Genomic DNA, 16,513 nt, shown 5'->3' on the forward strand with positions numbered 1-16,513 from the left:
TTTTTAACAGGACTAAAAACAAACAACCGTAGCAGAGTAAAACATCAGGAAAGTAAAACAAAGCAGATGGAGATAAGACACTAACAATTAAAACCAAGGAGTAAATAAAGACTCACAAAACCAAAGGACATTTGCATCAACAGTTATAAATAATAACACGAACTCCACTAAAAACCGGGAGTGGAATCAGGCGCTCCGGAAGGGTAAACATTTCCTACATCGTATACGGTACCCGTCGTGTTATTTCTTTGTTCAGTTCGGTTATGATGGAAGGTACTTATGACCGAGGAAGAATATCAGATATGATTTCTGATACACTTTTTTTTCATAATGGCCAATCAGCTCATGATGGCGACCGTAAATATTTACTGAGTGATGACATTAATTTGATTGATTCATAGCCCTGTCGTAGCAACTTTTGAGAAAGCAGTATTCCCCGCTCAACAAAATCAACGTACTTTGAGCTAGCTATGAAATGTAAGTGATCACTGAATATATTATTATTAAGAGACAGTACATCATCAATATACCGAAAGGTGAAATGAAAAGACTGGGCTAATTTTTTTTCTCCTTTTTGTACAAGGCCTTGGATAAATTCTGCTTCATAGGAATATAAATCATGAGTTTGTGTGTTAACCTTTTGTCCTTTTCAATTTGTAATGATTAACAGCAGTATAAATAATGTTGCGTTTTCTCTCTCTATTGTTGGATACGTAGTCTTTAATTCGTTTTTTTTTTGCTGTTATGTTGTTGCACACGTATCTTATATTTGGATTGCATTTAATGTATTGAACATAACTAAGCAATTTATTTTTTTATGTTGTTTATGCCGCTTACCTTGCTATGCGATTTCAGTTTTATTGATTGTTAAAGGTAGTTTAACGCAGAGACGGATTTAGAAAATGTAGGAAAGACTAAATTTGAAGATCTTACCCAGCAAATGAAGCTTCTAAAATTTTGAGATTTCCATTTACAATTGTACAATTTTCAAACTGATTGATGTTGCTGGCTGTGATATATTCCCCACCACTTTGACCTTTACATGCTTAAAATTAAAACCATTCTTACTGTTATAATGACATGCAATAATGCAAAATACCCATTGCTAATACCTCCTTTTTAATAATTGTATTGATTCTGTATGCAATTTAAGATCCCCTACTAATACACGTGACATTTATTTTTATCATAAACTTTAATGACAGTATGAGAACCAACCTGTTTTAAAGGTAGCCATGCAGATTGTAAAATAAACTGACCTTAATCGTATACACAACTACCTGAGTTTTGTACTGTTTCAGGAGGTCTGTTTTTTTTTTTTTTGGTTACCCGACATCTCTATTTAGAGCTTGATCCTCTTTGTCATGTGTAGTCATGTGTAGTCATGTGGAGCAGGATCTGCTTACCCTTCCGGAGCACCTGAGATAACCCCTAGTTTTTGATGGGGTTCGTGCTGTTTATTCTTTAGTTTTCTATGTTGTGCATGTTGTGTCATGTGTACTATTGTTTTTCTGTTTGTCTTTTTCATTTTTAGCCATGGCGTTGTCAGTTTGTTTTAGATTGATGAGTTTGACTGTCCCTTTGGTATCTTTCGTTCCTCTTTTAAACAAATTTATTTATAGTGGATTGGGAAACAAATATTTACAACTCATTTAAATACCTTTCCACGTTGATGGTTCGATTGCTGTCTTGTAGCAAGACAGCAATCGAAGCCGTAAAGTGGAAAGGGATGTAAATCTACAAGGATGTCTTTTACGTGCAAGACATAATGCTTTCAGCAAACCCTCTATACAATAAGAAAATCATCTCTTTATAGATTACATCAAACCATCTTTACATTGTGAACTCCCTTTTGTATGTGTACTTATAAACGCTGAATGCCCATTTTTCAGAAAACGACTGTGTATAAAAAGTTTGTATTTCAATCTCAGCTAAACATTTGATTTTTAAAAATTTGCTACTGCTTTTAAACGGTTACTATTTCTAAAAATGTATTATTTCTATTTGTACATTAATCAGTCAATATGTTTTTTACCATCTCAGTGAACAAATACATTTTCATCGCAGACTTTCGAGTATTTAAACATGAATACATATATTTAATATGATATTCGGATTATCACCTATTTGGTCTATTTTTTTGCTTATTGACATTTTAAAAATCACTTTTTTCTATTACTATTATATGTGCTAATACCCGTCATAACTAATATATAATTTGATCAGAAAACTGATTGTATCACAATGATATTTTGCGAATAATAAATCACCGAATCTATTTGAAATATAGTGTTTTAGTGCATGCAAACCAGACAAAATAGAATGTATCTACCATTTACTTAATTTCAAACTATAAGTCATTTATAAGATAAAGTATAACATGACTATATTTCCATCTTTAATAATAACTTTCATACAATTAGTGTACATATCTACATGGACGTTCACTAATAACAATGTAATGATTTATTTCAATCAAGAAACTGACCCCTAATTCGATTAACTAATTTTTATGAACAACAACAAAATTCTTTTCTCAGCATTTATTGTATTTTGTAATAGCCAATAATTATGCATATACTTGCCTTTAGAACAGGAACCGTCACATTCTACGCAAGTACCATTTACATCCTTGAATTTTGTTCGACAGGTTTTAACACAAATATTCAGTTCTGTATCTTTCAACATATGATCTATAATATATGCACACAGTGATCCGTAAATATATTTTTCTTAAAGTAGATCTATAATATTTACCATAATCATCCGGTTAATATCTTTTGTCATGTGATAATGTATAACTTTCATGTTGTACTACAAATGACTACTTGTATTAGTAATTGATCAACATGCCAAAGTTTTTTGTTTTTCAATGAGGAACCATGTTTTTAAAAAATTTCATACATTCAAATCGTTGAAAGCAAACTCGAGCTATTTCTATAGGAAAGATTGAAGACCAGTTAAAGTAAAAACTATTAGTCACTACCATCGTTTAAGTGCGAATTTTCAGTAAATGAATACAAAATGAAATTTTCTTTAATTCAATATCTTACAAATACATACGGTAAATTCAACAAGTTAAAAAAACTAGACATCACCCTTTCAGACAAACCACGATCGACTGGTCATCAACATGTAAAAGTCCATTAACGATCGGATTTCTGGTCAGTTTGTTTGTTTTTATTAAAGACAGATGTAATTTTTAAAATAAAGTATAAAAAATAAATAAGTGAAAACAAAAAATACTGAACTCCGAGGAAACTTCACAAGTCGCTAACAAATTGTCAATATCAAAAGTTCTAACAACGAACGAATTGATAACAACTGCTATATTCCCGACTTAGTACAATAAATTTATAATGTAGAAAATTGAGGATTTAACTTGGTTTTAAAGCTAGCAAAGCCTAGCTTATAAAGAATTGCATTTGGCTCCTTGTTATCTAATAAGAGAAACTACTTCTTCACCGATATGAAATAAATATAAATACAGATGCTACTTAAATGTAAAACAATGTAAAAGAGATACGAAAGATATCAAAGGGACAATCAAAATCATAAATCGAAAATAAACTGACAACGCAATGGCATTTATAAATGTGTTAGGAAATTTGTCTCGACGATGATGGCATTTGATATTCCCACTTTGTACCCTTGTATAACTCCAGTTACTCGTCTTTAGATCAAATTCTATATTGAAAATAGAAATAAATCATAAACTCCTCATGTTGATATACAAATTCAAAGTTAACTCTCCTAGCATATCTTTAAAACAAATTAACATTGAGTTTCATATCAACTTAGTTCATTGATATCATTGTCTTGTCAATCTTGATACATCCCTTGCTCCTCATATTTCCACATATTTGCCCTTGAATTTCAAAGTCGCGCTACTCTATGAAGGTCGTTATAAGAAAGGTTTTTGAGTTTGAGCACATCAAATTGATAAAGTGTTTTGAAAATATAAGTTTAACTGTGAGTTTATGTGGATGTTGGTTTGAACAATGGGTATATCAAACGAAGACTTAATAATCAGTATTTGCTGCTTCAACGCAAAGCACATAGCATTTAGGAGTTAGAACACACACTGTTTTGATCGTAAACAGAATAATGTTTCCAGGTAGGATGACTTGTCTTTCTTATGAAGCATAAACATTCAAAATCCAGCTCAGCGTGTTGGTCTAGTACAAAGCAGGGTTTCCATTGATATCAATTACTCATATACTCGTCATGAATATGCATTTAGTTGACTTCAACAAATACTAACTATTGTCAACAAACAATTATCAACCACTTAACATGAATAATATATATTTTTTGATAATGTTTTTTTTTAATTCTTATGTATTCATTATAACCTGATATTTTCTTTCTCCATATAAATAACATTCTTATATATTTTGTTTCATTTAAAGTTCTTATTTCCGTTCTTAGAATTTATTCTCTTGAAAAATTTTCAATACTTACTTGGGCAGTCTTTCAGACAAAGTGCACCATATGCAAACTTTCCTTCTGGATTTACGTCCATTTTGAATTTGACTGGATTATAAACCTGGTGCGGAGGACAACTTCTGACACATTCACCATCATTAGAGAAATGTTTGCATGCCTAAAATTAACTTCAAAAGTTAGTCAAGGATCCAAATGCTTTTTGAGCGATTCACAACACATCACATATTTGATTCAGATAGAAGGGAACAAAATCAATACGTACGTTGTGTAGTGTAAAGCAAACTTGAATAGTATGTTTCTAATCAGAAAGTTTCAATTTTGGTATTTGAATCTTTCATTTGTACTTATTCTTATGCTAAGTTTTAAGGGATTGTGTTTCAAATTTAAAAGTATTATTTCAGTTAATCATATAACATTGCGAATAGAAATGGGGAATGTGTCAAAAAGACAACAACCCGACCAAAGAGAAGACAACAGACGAAGACAAACAATCGGTCTTCAATGCAGTGTGAAACTCCCGCACCCGGATGCGTTCACCATCCGACCCCCAAACAATTATGTATACTAGTTCAGTGATAATGAGCGTCATACTAAACAATTAGTGGTGCACAATTAGTCCCCATTGGAATTCCGACAATTTGACGATATACAGAACCTCAAAAGTGAACAAAAGTGTTATCTAGTAAAAATTCAAGGGCAGATAAATAATCAAAGCATGTCCAATTGACATAGTTATTTTGTTTATTGCTACTAAAAATTACCTTACATAGTTTGAACATATGTATTCGCATTCTGACGTTTTAAACGCCAATTTGATTAGGTGTGAACATTTTCTTAATAAGGATATATGATAAATAGGGTAGAAATATCAAAACTTTGAACAGATTCAAAATCACCATTATATGCATGCAATTTATCTAGTACATCATAGTTTATGTTTGTCATAGATATCGTTTTCTGAAAATGGAGTCAGTTTGAATGTTGGTGAGTTGGATATTTCTTTTTGCAGAACCTCAATGTAAAATATACGTAAAAAATAATGATATTATAAGCAGATTTTTTAGCCGGTCAGCAAATTCCTTGCTTAGTTCTTTTATATTATGTTTGACACGTGGAATAGGGTTTTTATGGTTGTTGTTGAGAGTAAAATGTTCTTAAAAATGTTGTATACATATATCAACTATGTTCATTACTGATTTTTTGTCAGCTTTTTCCCGTTTTATCCATTTTAAACACACGAAACAGTAAATACGGAATGAGTCATGATTGATATTACGATACACATTTCAATTAAAAATTGACAGGGGACGATATTTAGGTCCTTTACTGAGGAATCGTTCTAACTCTTGGTCGCAAACGATTTTAAGGCCTTGTTGTATAGCAGTATTGGTAACTTGCATCCTTACATTGCGTATGTTACCAAATTTAGGTAATTATCTCAGCTTATGTGTATGGCAGTTATAAGCATGTTTTTTTTATATTTAAGTATAATACCATACGGAATTAATGTATGTAACCAATAAATGCAGAGCTGGCTTACATAACAATCGGTGTGCTTTAATCCACGACAACCAGCAGCACATTCAGGATGGCAACACTGGTTTGGATAACTACCAAAACACCTATGTTCACATGCATAGCTACAAACGGCTGCATGGTTCACTAAAATTGTAAATCAGTTACGTTAACATATGTATGACCTTCTCTTTAAATTGATGAGTTTTCTGACAGTCAGAAGCATCGACTGTGTTTATTGAAAGCCCTCATATTTACGTACGATAAAGAAATATTTAGCCAGTGAATTTGAAATAGATTTTTATAGTTTTCAGAAAATAATACTTGTTAGTAAGTTTTCGACGACAAAATGTGATGGCAAGAGCTCACCTGTATTGATGCAGCAATTTGACATCAAAATTCCAGTCTATGAGAACTGAAGGATGGTAAAGGAAATTTCATATTATAAGCTGAGTAGTAATCAATTATGCTCACTTCAATTATCTCAAATATATAGCTGTATACAAATACTTTATGTCAACGGTTGAATTAAAACATCACTCCTTGGTTTTCATATGGCAACTGTTGCCATTTTGAATAACTGATCATATCATAGAATGACATTTTTGAATAAATTATACTGAGGAACATTCAGTTAGATTATTGTAACATTTGCTACTCCAGTTGTTTCAGAAGAAAAGTTTTGAGTAAGTTTACAACTCCGTACAACAACTACAAACGACAAGTGATGCCAATAGCTCACATGTATTTATACAACCATTTAGGGAGGTAGACCTAGGTTAAGGGAAATAACTCTTAAAATCATTAGTACGTTTGTGTCAACCATTTTCAAAAATATATTCTAAGCTTCTAGGTTACATAGATTATTTTCAATCTGTTTCAGGTGAATGCTTAAAATACATTGATGAACTTGACCTTTACAAAGGCTTAACTGATTTAAAGAGTTATCTCCCTGAACCAAGGTCTACCCCCTCAAATACGAACTGATGTTCAATGATGACGATTGATGGATGGCTTAACGTCCAGTGAAACATTGATATGTATTTAAAGGTGATATTCATACTTCCCCTGTTTTGTACTAGACCAACACGCTGATCCAACCTTTTGACGTGTTAGCTCACAGGGTAACAGTCCATAAGAAGACATGTAATATTACCTGGACACATTATTCTGACTTCTAGCCATCCAGTATTTGTAAATGCCGCATGATTTGCGTGTTTTGACCTAGCCAGGGTTCGAACCCGTTCAACCCACCATATGTTGTGAGGATCATATTCTTGAAAACTCTTAAAGTTGTATGTATAGTTTTTAAATAACAGCAAGATGTAAATGATTGTATTAAATCTATAGAGATTTGATGTACGCTTTAATGCATTTATTAGTAAACTACATGTAGTTTGTAGATATTGGTTGTATGCTTACTTGCAAAAATGTTTACAAACAGCAAAAACTTACATGTTTGACACATATCTGGACCTTCTCCCCAACATTGTTTAGAATCCGTCTTCATGTTATAACATGCTGGATGACATTCACCACCTGTAATTGAATGTTTAACACATTAGAATTAATTTTGTGATCTACATAAACTACCATAATTTACCTTCCATAGCTCCTTATATAACTCCATGTATTGGTTAGATTTGTGTTGTTTTGTCTTTATATTTTTTTATCTAAGTTGTGTTTTGTCTACTTTTTTGTCTGTTTCTCTGTTTTAGCTTTGCAGTTGTCATGTTATTTTCGATTTATTAGTTTGAATGTTCTGGTTTCTTTCTAATCTTTTTTACATATCACAGCCGTCATTAAAACTTTTAAAAAAAAAGCACTTTATGTGAGATATTCCAATTCAAATGATATTTTTCAAATAACTTACATTCACTGATGAACACATACCAAAACATAATTGATTGTGTGCACCAGGTCCTGTAACTGAGTTATACCAAAACAATTACCAAGGCTAGCACGGTAATAAAGGGTTTAAAAATTGACATATACAACATCGAACAAATTGACACGAGATTTTACAAAACTCTGTCAAAGGAATTATGATACATATTTCTTCCAAATGGCACTTCAATAACAAATCAAGATCAAAGCAAGGGCATGATGGCAATTAAAACACTTTCTCATGGTAACTTCACAATTGTTGACTTTAAAATGTGCACACATTTGTCTTGTACTATTTATTTCATCCTATCTTTTGACAAACTCATAGAGTTTCTATAACGCTTATTATAAACAGAGGATATAGTTTAACCGTTCGGACTGATATCAATCGGATTCAGGTTTAGAAAAATTGGAAGACACTGAATGACTTTCAATTTCACCAAAAAGAAGTTTGGACACATTAAACATTGTCAAACAACAGCTGGATGACCAATTAAAAGAATTTTCAAACACGAAGACAATGTTTGACAAATCAAAAAAAGTTATAAAGGATTATATCGCATTACTGCCAAGCTGCTCACAAGATAGGAAGTCAAACTGTTCCCAAGAAAAATATTGAGAACGTTGTGTTGAGAAAACAGACAAATGAACAAAATTACTACAATGGTGCCGTATGTCTCGAAATGGTGTATAGCATATAGTGTCCTATCATGATAGGTCATAATATGTGTATGCATGATATTATGTACTCTCGGCCAAAATGTTAGATCAACTGCAATACTTACAATTACGTTTGTGATACGTGCTATTAAAGTATTTAGCATGTGGTGTTACACTGGGATTGATGTCCGCCCAATGGATTGTTTGCTCATAACACAACAAGTTATTGTTGTAAAAATAAACTATTCCATTCATAATTTCTACAAAAAAAAAATCAAAATGCAGCTTTATGAACAAACATAGAACATGTAGAAGAACACATGTGTTACTTTTGTATATTTTATAATAAAACAAGAATATGTCCATAGTACACGGTTGCCCAACTCGCACTATCATTTTCCATGTACAGTGGAACGTGAAATTGACTTCAACATTATCTAAATCTACCTTTACCAAAAACTGTAACCAAGACTCAGAATGTTGGCAGTACCTCGTTCTTTTTTTATGATGAAGCCTTAACACAGTCATGTCCAACTGAAACAAACAATGGCAAACTAACTGTACTAAATATTCCTCGGTATGACAATGCTATTAGCCGTACTTACTATAACGCGGTATTGTGTCTAAACATGATATGTATTTACAACCGTCAATGTACAGGTATAAACTCGGGTCGTATTTAGACTTAACTTAATAAAACACAAAGATTATAATTAATAGGTCTATGCAACGTAATTTTGCATGTTCATGATAAGTTAAGCAGTTTAAGTACCAAAATCAAAAAGGATTTTGGATGAGGTACAGTAATTGTTGTATTCTTATTTATTAGTTTTGGTTAATCATGTGATAATGATCAGAACTATACTAACAACGGTAGTAAATTAGAAGTTTTCATTATAAGGTCTATGCTCATTTCCTTCATTCTGCACTATATTTTTCTATACACAGTCAGTGGATTTGCTTTATACATATGATACGTTGTAAAGTGATCTGTTACTTTATTTGAGTAAAACTATTTACTATTGTCAGTTGCTTTGCCTGAGTTGAACTGTCATTGTTACTTACCCACAGATGATCAATAGCTATATAAAATGATGCTTTAGTGATTTTATCTAAATGAATGAATTACACAGGTTTTGATATTGTGCTTTCCAACCCTTGATAAAAAAAAACGGTAGTCAAATGGTGGCAACAGTTCAAAACTTGCTATTTGTGATGACCTACACTTTGCTTTATGTCAAATACATACACTTTGCTATATGTGAATAACCTAAAATTTGATATATGTGAATAACCTAACGGGGTTCCTCCGTAAGTTATGAAAACATAGAATTACTTTTTTTCATTTTAGCGTTGATGCGATAATTATAAATGTTATAACGATTGAGGCTGACAACCGACTGTATTCAACCTCAATTATCTCCTAACATCTTAGTAAATAAGGTTTATATTTATGACCATAATTTCATTGGATATTACCTTGCAAACTTTTCAATCCTAGGTACATCAATCCTCTTGTTGTAGATCCTGGTTTACTGTTACTAATAAACGCTAAGCTATATAACTTTTCTCCTTTAAATGAGAACAGCTGATTTCCTCTAATAAGACGCAAGTTCCTTAAATGTAACTCTTGAGTAAAAACAGAATAAATCAAAACGTATCCACTGACTTCTTCAATGGATTCAAAGAAAGTCAAATCCCAATCTGAATTCTCCTTATTTTTATCTAAATATGTAATTTCTAAATTTCCGTCTACATATGTACAGTTTGTGTATCTACGTTTGTACAAATCATAGTGATCTTGAGAGGTTCCACTAACACTCATGCCCATTTTAGTTCCTCGACATACTTCTGAAAATAACAAATAGTGATAACAAACTTATTTTCGTAAACGATTTTTTTTCACGATAATCGCAATAAGAAAAATAAAACGAAGAAAATTCGTCATGAATATTTTACACTTAGATCTGTACTTATTTAATTAACAACGTCAAGTTAGTTTTAAAATCGATCAATTAAACGCAAAGATATGGCTAGAATGGACTAATGTAAAGTAAAATAAGTTGAGCTAGTTATAACTATAACACTTAGTTCTTCTTAAATATGTATTTGTCTGATTTCTCTAGGAACAGAAACATGCAGTATGAACTCAATAAAAGCATTTACCATAAATTATCATCACAGAAAGAAATATCCAGATGTGAGAAGTAAGCGTATCCAATAACTGATATATGACAGTACACAAAAACATCTTGTATATTCTATTCTATTTTGACATGGATTTTCATACATTTCGATTGGAATTATCTGTGTTTTTTTCTAGTGGAATACTCTGTAATGTTTTTCTAGTGGAATTCAGGTTTCATCAAGTCAATATCCTAAAACCATTCATGGCAACAGCAAAAATTGGCATCTTGCTTATTTTAATTAAGAACCAAAACAACTTACATGACCTTTAAACTAAAAGAAATAGCCTGCAAGACAGACATATTATATCATATGATCAACCCATGCATCAAATGTTTTAACCTCATTGATGATATATTAATGTAAGCTGACCCAAAACTTAAAAAAACTTAACGTTGACCCATCACTTAGATTTCAAGCTGATAGCAGTATCAAACAAACATGTACACTTTCTTAAAATCTATCTATCGAATAGTATTGAATAGATATTAAAATAAGGGCAAAAGCATAAACACTGACCAAATAGGTTGGAAAATGAGGGCAGGGTCAGACGAACCTGCAAAAAGGCCAAAATAAAAAGACGGACATATAGACTTTGCAAAGGCAACATATACTAAGTTTAGTAAAGAAGGGGTACGAAGCATTACAGAGCATAACATCTGCAATTAGCTTGAATAGGTTGCGTTACTTCACATAATACCACAGGTTCTTTATGTTTTGCTCTGTTAAATACGGCTGTTTTACAAGTCACGCCTCTTGGGGAGTTACAAAATATTAAAAAAAATTATGTTTACATGGTTCATATATATGATCTATAATAACTTGGGAATGTTACCCTTATAAAAATACATATTACTGGCGATAATGGACTCTGAAGAAGACTCAAAGTGAAGACAAAAAAGGAACGAAAGATACCATGGCTAAAAATAAAAAAGACAAACAGACAAACTATAGTACACATGACACAACATAGAAAACTGAGGAATAAGCAACACGAACACCACCAAAAACTAGGGGTGATCTCAGGTGCTCCTGAAGGGTAAGCAGATCCTGCATGTAAGGAAGGTACATAATTTTTGTATAATTTAAATTCTTAGAACTTTGGGGCATATATAAATTGAAAATATGCCACACAGCCCTATGTTTTGACCTTTTGAATAACAAAAGAGTCATATCAACTTTGCTATCCAACAATTGTGTACGATACTTTATAGTTAAAGTATTACAGCTTTACCCGGAAAGGAAGTTCCTATTGAAAATTGCATTGTCTATATTCACAAAAGTACAACCTGTAATGATAGGATAAGATATTGGTCAGATCCTAAAAGTAAAAACACAAAAATACTGAACTCCGAGGATAATTCAAAAAGGAAAGTCTAAAATCAAAAGGCAAAATCAAAAGTCCAAACACATCAAACGAATGGATAACAACTGTCATATTCCTGACATGGTACAGGCATTTTCTAAATTATGTAGAAAATGGTGGATTGATCCTTGTTTTATAGCTAGCTAAAAGATGAGATAAAGTACGAGATACCATAGCTATAAAGGGATCTGATTGACTGTACATAATATTTCCGAGAAAATGTACAGCATTTTATGGATAATGCAAGAGTAAAAGATAGCAAATAATTAGACAAGAATCGTTATATCCAACAGTTTGTTCCATCGACGTAATTTGTTGGGTACTGGATGAAAAAAATATGTATCAAAGGAGAAATCAAAATTTTTCAAATGTCGTAACATAAATTCTAAAACACAGTATACACACGAACAGATAAGCCATTTTACACTATTCGGTCTCTACACGTTATTCTATATAAGTTAATTACCTATACGAAGAAGCGAAGAGTATCTTTACAAGTCCAAAATTATTATACAAAATGAGTTTTCTGTAGGTCTGGTCTGTGATTATCCTTAGCTTACACTACTTGCTTTCAGTGGTGGAGAGTATGGATACCTCCATCTCTGAATGACAAAGAAGGCAATATCCCCAATTTAACAAAAAAAACTTACGTATAGGTGAAGCGTTTTCTTGTTGTCTCTTTGTCCTTTCTTTGGTTTTTGCAAAGCCACCTATAATGAAAATAGCGAAAATAAACATTCAGAATTGAGTGATGATTGTGAAAGAGTTAACCAATCATCAACATATAAAAATTAATGATCTAAAACGAAAGAGTGATATTGATGTGTACAAGTAAACAGTATCTGATGAGAAGTTTGAACATACTTAACCCCAACTAACCGTGTATAGCAATAAGCCGCGCATACTAACCTAATATGGGAATATATACGGTCTCCATGCGGTTGCTTTTAAACGATCATGTTCCTAGAAATGCAAGGAGGTAAGATAAAATGTGTATCCAATCCGAAGAAACTTAAAAATAACTGCTTCAAATATATCACAATATGAAAAAGTAAGCATTATCGAATCATTATTATTTGAGGTAAGATAAAAATGTTATACAATCCGAAGAAACTTAAAAACAACTGCTTCAAATATATCACAATATCAAAAAGTAAACATTATCGAATCATTATTTTCCCGTTTTTCTCTCTATTATCACAAAAATTTTAGGAATCAGCCATCTTTTATTGTGTGTATTCACTTTCGATCTTTTATATCTGGGCGTCACTGGTGAGTCTTGTGTGGGCAAGGCGCGTTTTTGGCGTATTGAATTTTAAACCTGATGCTTTTTGTTATCTATTAATCATGTTTTTCTGTGTCTAATATGTTCTCCTATTTATTTGTATTGTAGTCCTGTAATATTATGTTGTCATTTCAATGTTATATTTAACTTTGCCATTAAAGTGCGAGGTTTGGCATGCCTTAAAACCAGGTTCAACCCACCACTTTTATTCCCCTTTAAAAGTGTCCTGTACCAAGTCAGGAAGATGGTCATTGTTATATATTGTTCGTTTCTCTTTGTGTTGCATTTTAACGTTGAGTCGTTTGTGTTTTCTCTTATTTTTGAGATATTGAGATAAGACGTGGCACGGTACTTGTCTATCCCAAATTCATGTATTTGGTTTTCATGTTACATTTGTTATTCTCGTGGTGTTTTGTCTGATGATTGGTCTGTTTCTGTGTGTGTTGCGTTTCGATGTTGTGTCGTTGTTCTCCTCTTATATTTAATGCGTTTCGCTCGGTTTTGGTTTGTTACCCCGATTTTGTTTTTTGTCCATGGATTTATGAGTTTTGAACAGCGGTATACTACTGTTGCCTTTATTTAAATACTGGAATTTAGTTGGAGAAGTCTTGACGACACAGAGGTTTTAACATAACGTCCAAACTGGTTTAATTTTAAAAAGTCATACTGAAATGTCTTGCATAAGTACTAATCCTTATTAAAATGAGTGTGGAACCTTTCGGAATTTTGAATAATACATCTTTAACTTCGTACGTTGTTCGAACATCACTAATAATAGTTATAATTTGATACACCAAATGGTCGTTTTGTCTACATGAGACGCTTCAGTGACGTTCAGATCAAAATCGTCAAAAAGCTAACAAAAAAAGTAATAATTTTAGACCATTGCAGACCAAAAATTCCAAAGGTTGCGTAAAAAACGTCTAAGTAAGGTGCATAAAAATGTAGTATATGCCTGAGATAAGAAAATCGTTCGTTTTTTAATAATTGATACTTTTGCACCCACTTATTCATAAAAAATGCCCATATAATGATAATCATGTCAACACCGAAATGCTGACAACTGGCATGGGTTGGTGTAAGCCTTTTGTAGATAAAACTCCTGTCTTGTAAACAAAACTCTAAATCTGGTATCTTTGATGACTTTTGTTCATATATGTTATTTTGACTTTCAGAACTAATTAATTAGAAATGACATGAATGATGCAAAAACAGAAATTAATATTCATGAAGTATCAATATAAATGTTGACATTTTTACTGTATGATGTTTATTTGACTACTTTACAATTTTGTTAAAACCAAAGCACTGTGTATTTTGTCTGCCATTTGGAAATCATAGAAAACACGAAATCAATTGGGAATATCAAATTATACATATCAATTATAATTGGAATTGGAGCTTAAAACGATGTTGTCTCAATTTTTATTTTATTTTTTAAACTTGGTTAATACCATACGTTTGACATTACAAATGATATTGAAATGAATATTATATTAATGCTATTACAAAAATGGATTTCTAAATATTTGTGATTGAACAAATTGTCATTATTACTCATTTGTTTTAATTAAAAAAAAACAACAACGTAGTAATCTGAAAGGTACAATTGTCAACGTATATTTGTTCCACCTAACAAAAGTTACAATGGAAACTTTGTTATAAACTATGTCATAATATCTCTTCCTGTTTGAACAAGTATTCTATACCATTTATTCCGTTAGGAACATTTACTGTAATATTTATTCCAGTGGAAATAATATTCCAGAATATTGTTTCCATTTGTAACTTATTTTATGAAGAAACTTCTAGTCACCATGTATCTAAAAACGTAAATCAGTTTTAAAAGTATGGACAAACACATACAAATCAGTTGTTGGTAATTTTTCATTTTTTTGTTTTAATCTTATAAACTTGCTTTATAATTTTATGATCTATCTCCACCAATGATAACTAAAATCGTTATAAATATTTAACTGCATATAATGACAACCTAGCACATTATTGTGTCGCGAAAAAAATGTTATTGATAACCAAACATTACGTTTTATCCAGATTTATTAAACATTCCATGGGCAAGCAGTTTATAAATATAGTAAATTTGTTAAATAAAAATAAAGTCTACAATATATGGTAAACCACCCAGGGCAAGTATATGGTTTGTCAAAGTGCTGACGCTATGCCGATCATAAAGTCGGAAAGTCAGAGTTTTTACTATATTGCAATACTAACCCGTTACCGAGGCAAAATACTGAATTTGAACAGAAATAGCTGTCAAAAAGGGACTTCACAAAACATGCATAAAATGTCTGTATCAATATTTTACATACCATTTAAAAACATTACCACAATAAATAGGAAAGTCACTTGCATTTTTCCCTATAATGTCTTAAAGCTATCAATCCGCTTGCTGATAAATATGTTTTCCTGAAAAAGAGATAATATTATATAAGGCTGTCTGTTTTGTTATATACGAACCTAAAACGTACAAAATATATTTCGATATCAGTTTCAATACAATCGAAACCATTCAAAAGAGTTAGTGTTTACATCAAAATACTTCTCCATGTGGCCTGAGGAACTAAAAAAATTTCATCTATTTAAAATTAATCAAATTAAATTCTTTTTGGATTGAATTGACCACAACATATTTCTGTTTATCTTGTATTGTTGATAAATTTAAGTCGTCTAAAATTTTTAAAGTATATAGAACATTTATCCAGTCAGATTAAATTTTTCTATAGTATTGTTTAAGATAATAGAAATCCGTTACTTGAACTATAGCTGTTTACTTTACACATTGTGACTTGGATGAAGAGTTGTCTCATGTGCAGATATACAACGTCTTCTTATATTTAATAACATTCTGCCTTATGTTTTATGTTAAGCAATGCCAGCCATATAGACAGGTGGTGTCATCGCACACAGTTTTTTGATTGAATACTCCAGTGATTATGTTGGTTGGTTAAATCTTTGTCCAGGAGTTTAATAGAATAAAGTTAACAACGACGACGAACGATGGGTGCGGAACGCGAACTGACAAGATCTCACGTGTCGCTGTGGGTCAGGTGATAAAAAAATACAGACATGAGATATAATTGCAAATAAGACAAATGTCCACTAGTGACAATATACCGGAATTCTGCAAAAGAACAACATCATGT

General features: G+C 31.7%; 1 protein-coding gene across 1 annotated transcript in view; it reads right to left on the reverse strand.

The window, feature by feature from the left end:
• Nucleotides 1-16,513, reverse strand: part of LOC143058088 (epidermal growth factor receptor-like) — a 31,547-nt gene extending 15,034 nt beyond the window's left edge. The window contains exons 1-9 of the mRNA XM_076231553.1: nt 15,680-16,513; nt 12,715-12,774; nt 9,991-10,362; nt 8,637-8,771; nt 7,420-7,503; nt 5,990-6,111; nt 4,465-4,606; nt 2,505-2,693; nt 934-1,045 (exon numbers count right to left, since the gene is read on the reverse strand). Of these exons, the coding sequence (XP_076087668.1) occupies nt 934-1,045; nt 2,505-2,693; nt 4,465-4,606; nt 5,990-6,111; nt 7,420-7,503; nt 8,637-8,771; nt 9,991-10,362; nt 12,715-12,774; nt 15,680-15,722 (1,259 nt within the window). The 5' untranslated portion in view covers nt 15,723-16,513. The remainder of the gene's footprint in view (nt 1-933; nt 1,046-2,504; nt 2,694-4,464; nt 4,607-5,989; nt 6,112-7,419; nt 7,504-8,636; nt 8,772-9,990; nt 10,363-12,714; nt 12,775-15,679) is intronic.

The sequence above is a fragment of the Mytilus galloprovincialis genome, chromosome 14 (genome assembly GCF_965363235.1).
Source record: "Mytilus galloprovincialis chromosome 14, xbMytGall1.hap1.1, whole genome shotgun sequence".
NCBI lineage: Eukaryota > Metazoa > Mollusca > Bivalvia > Mytilida > Mytilidae > Mytilus > Mytilus galloprovincialis.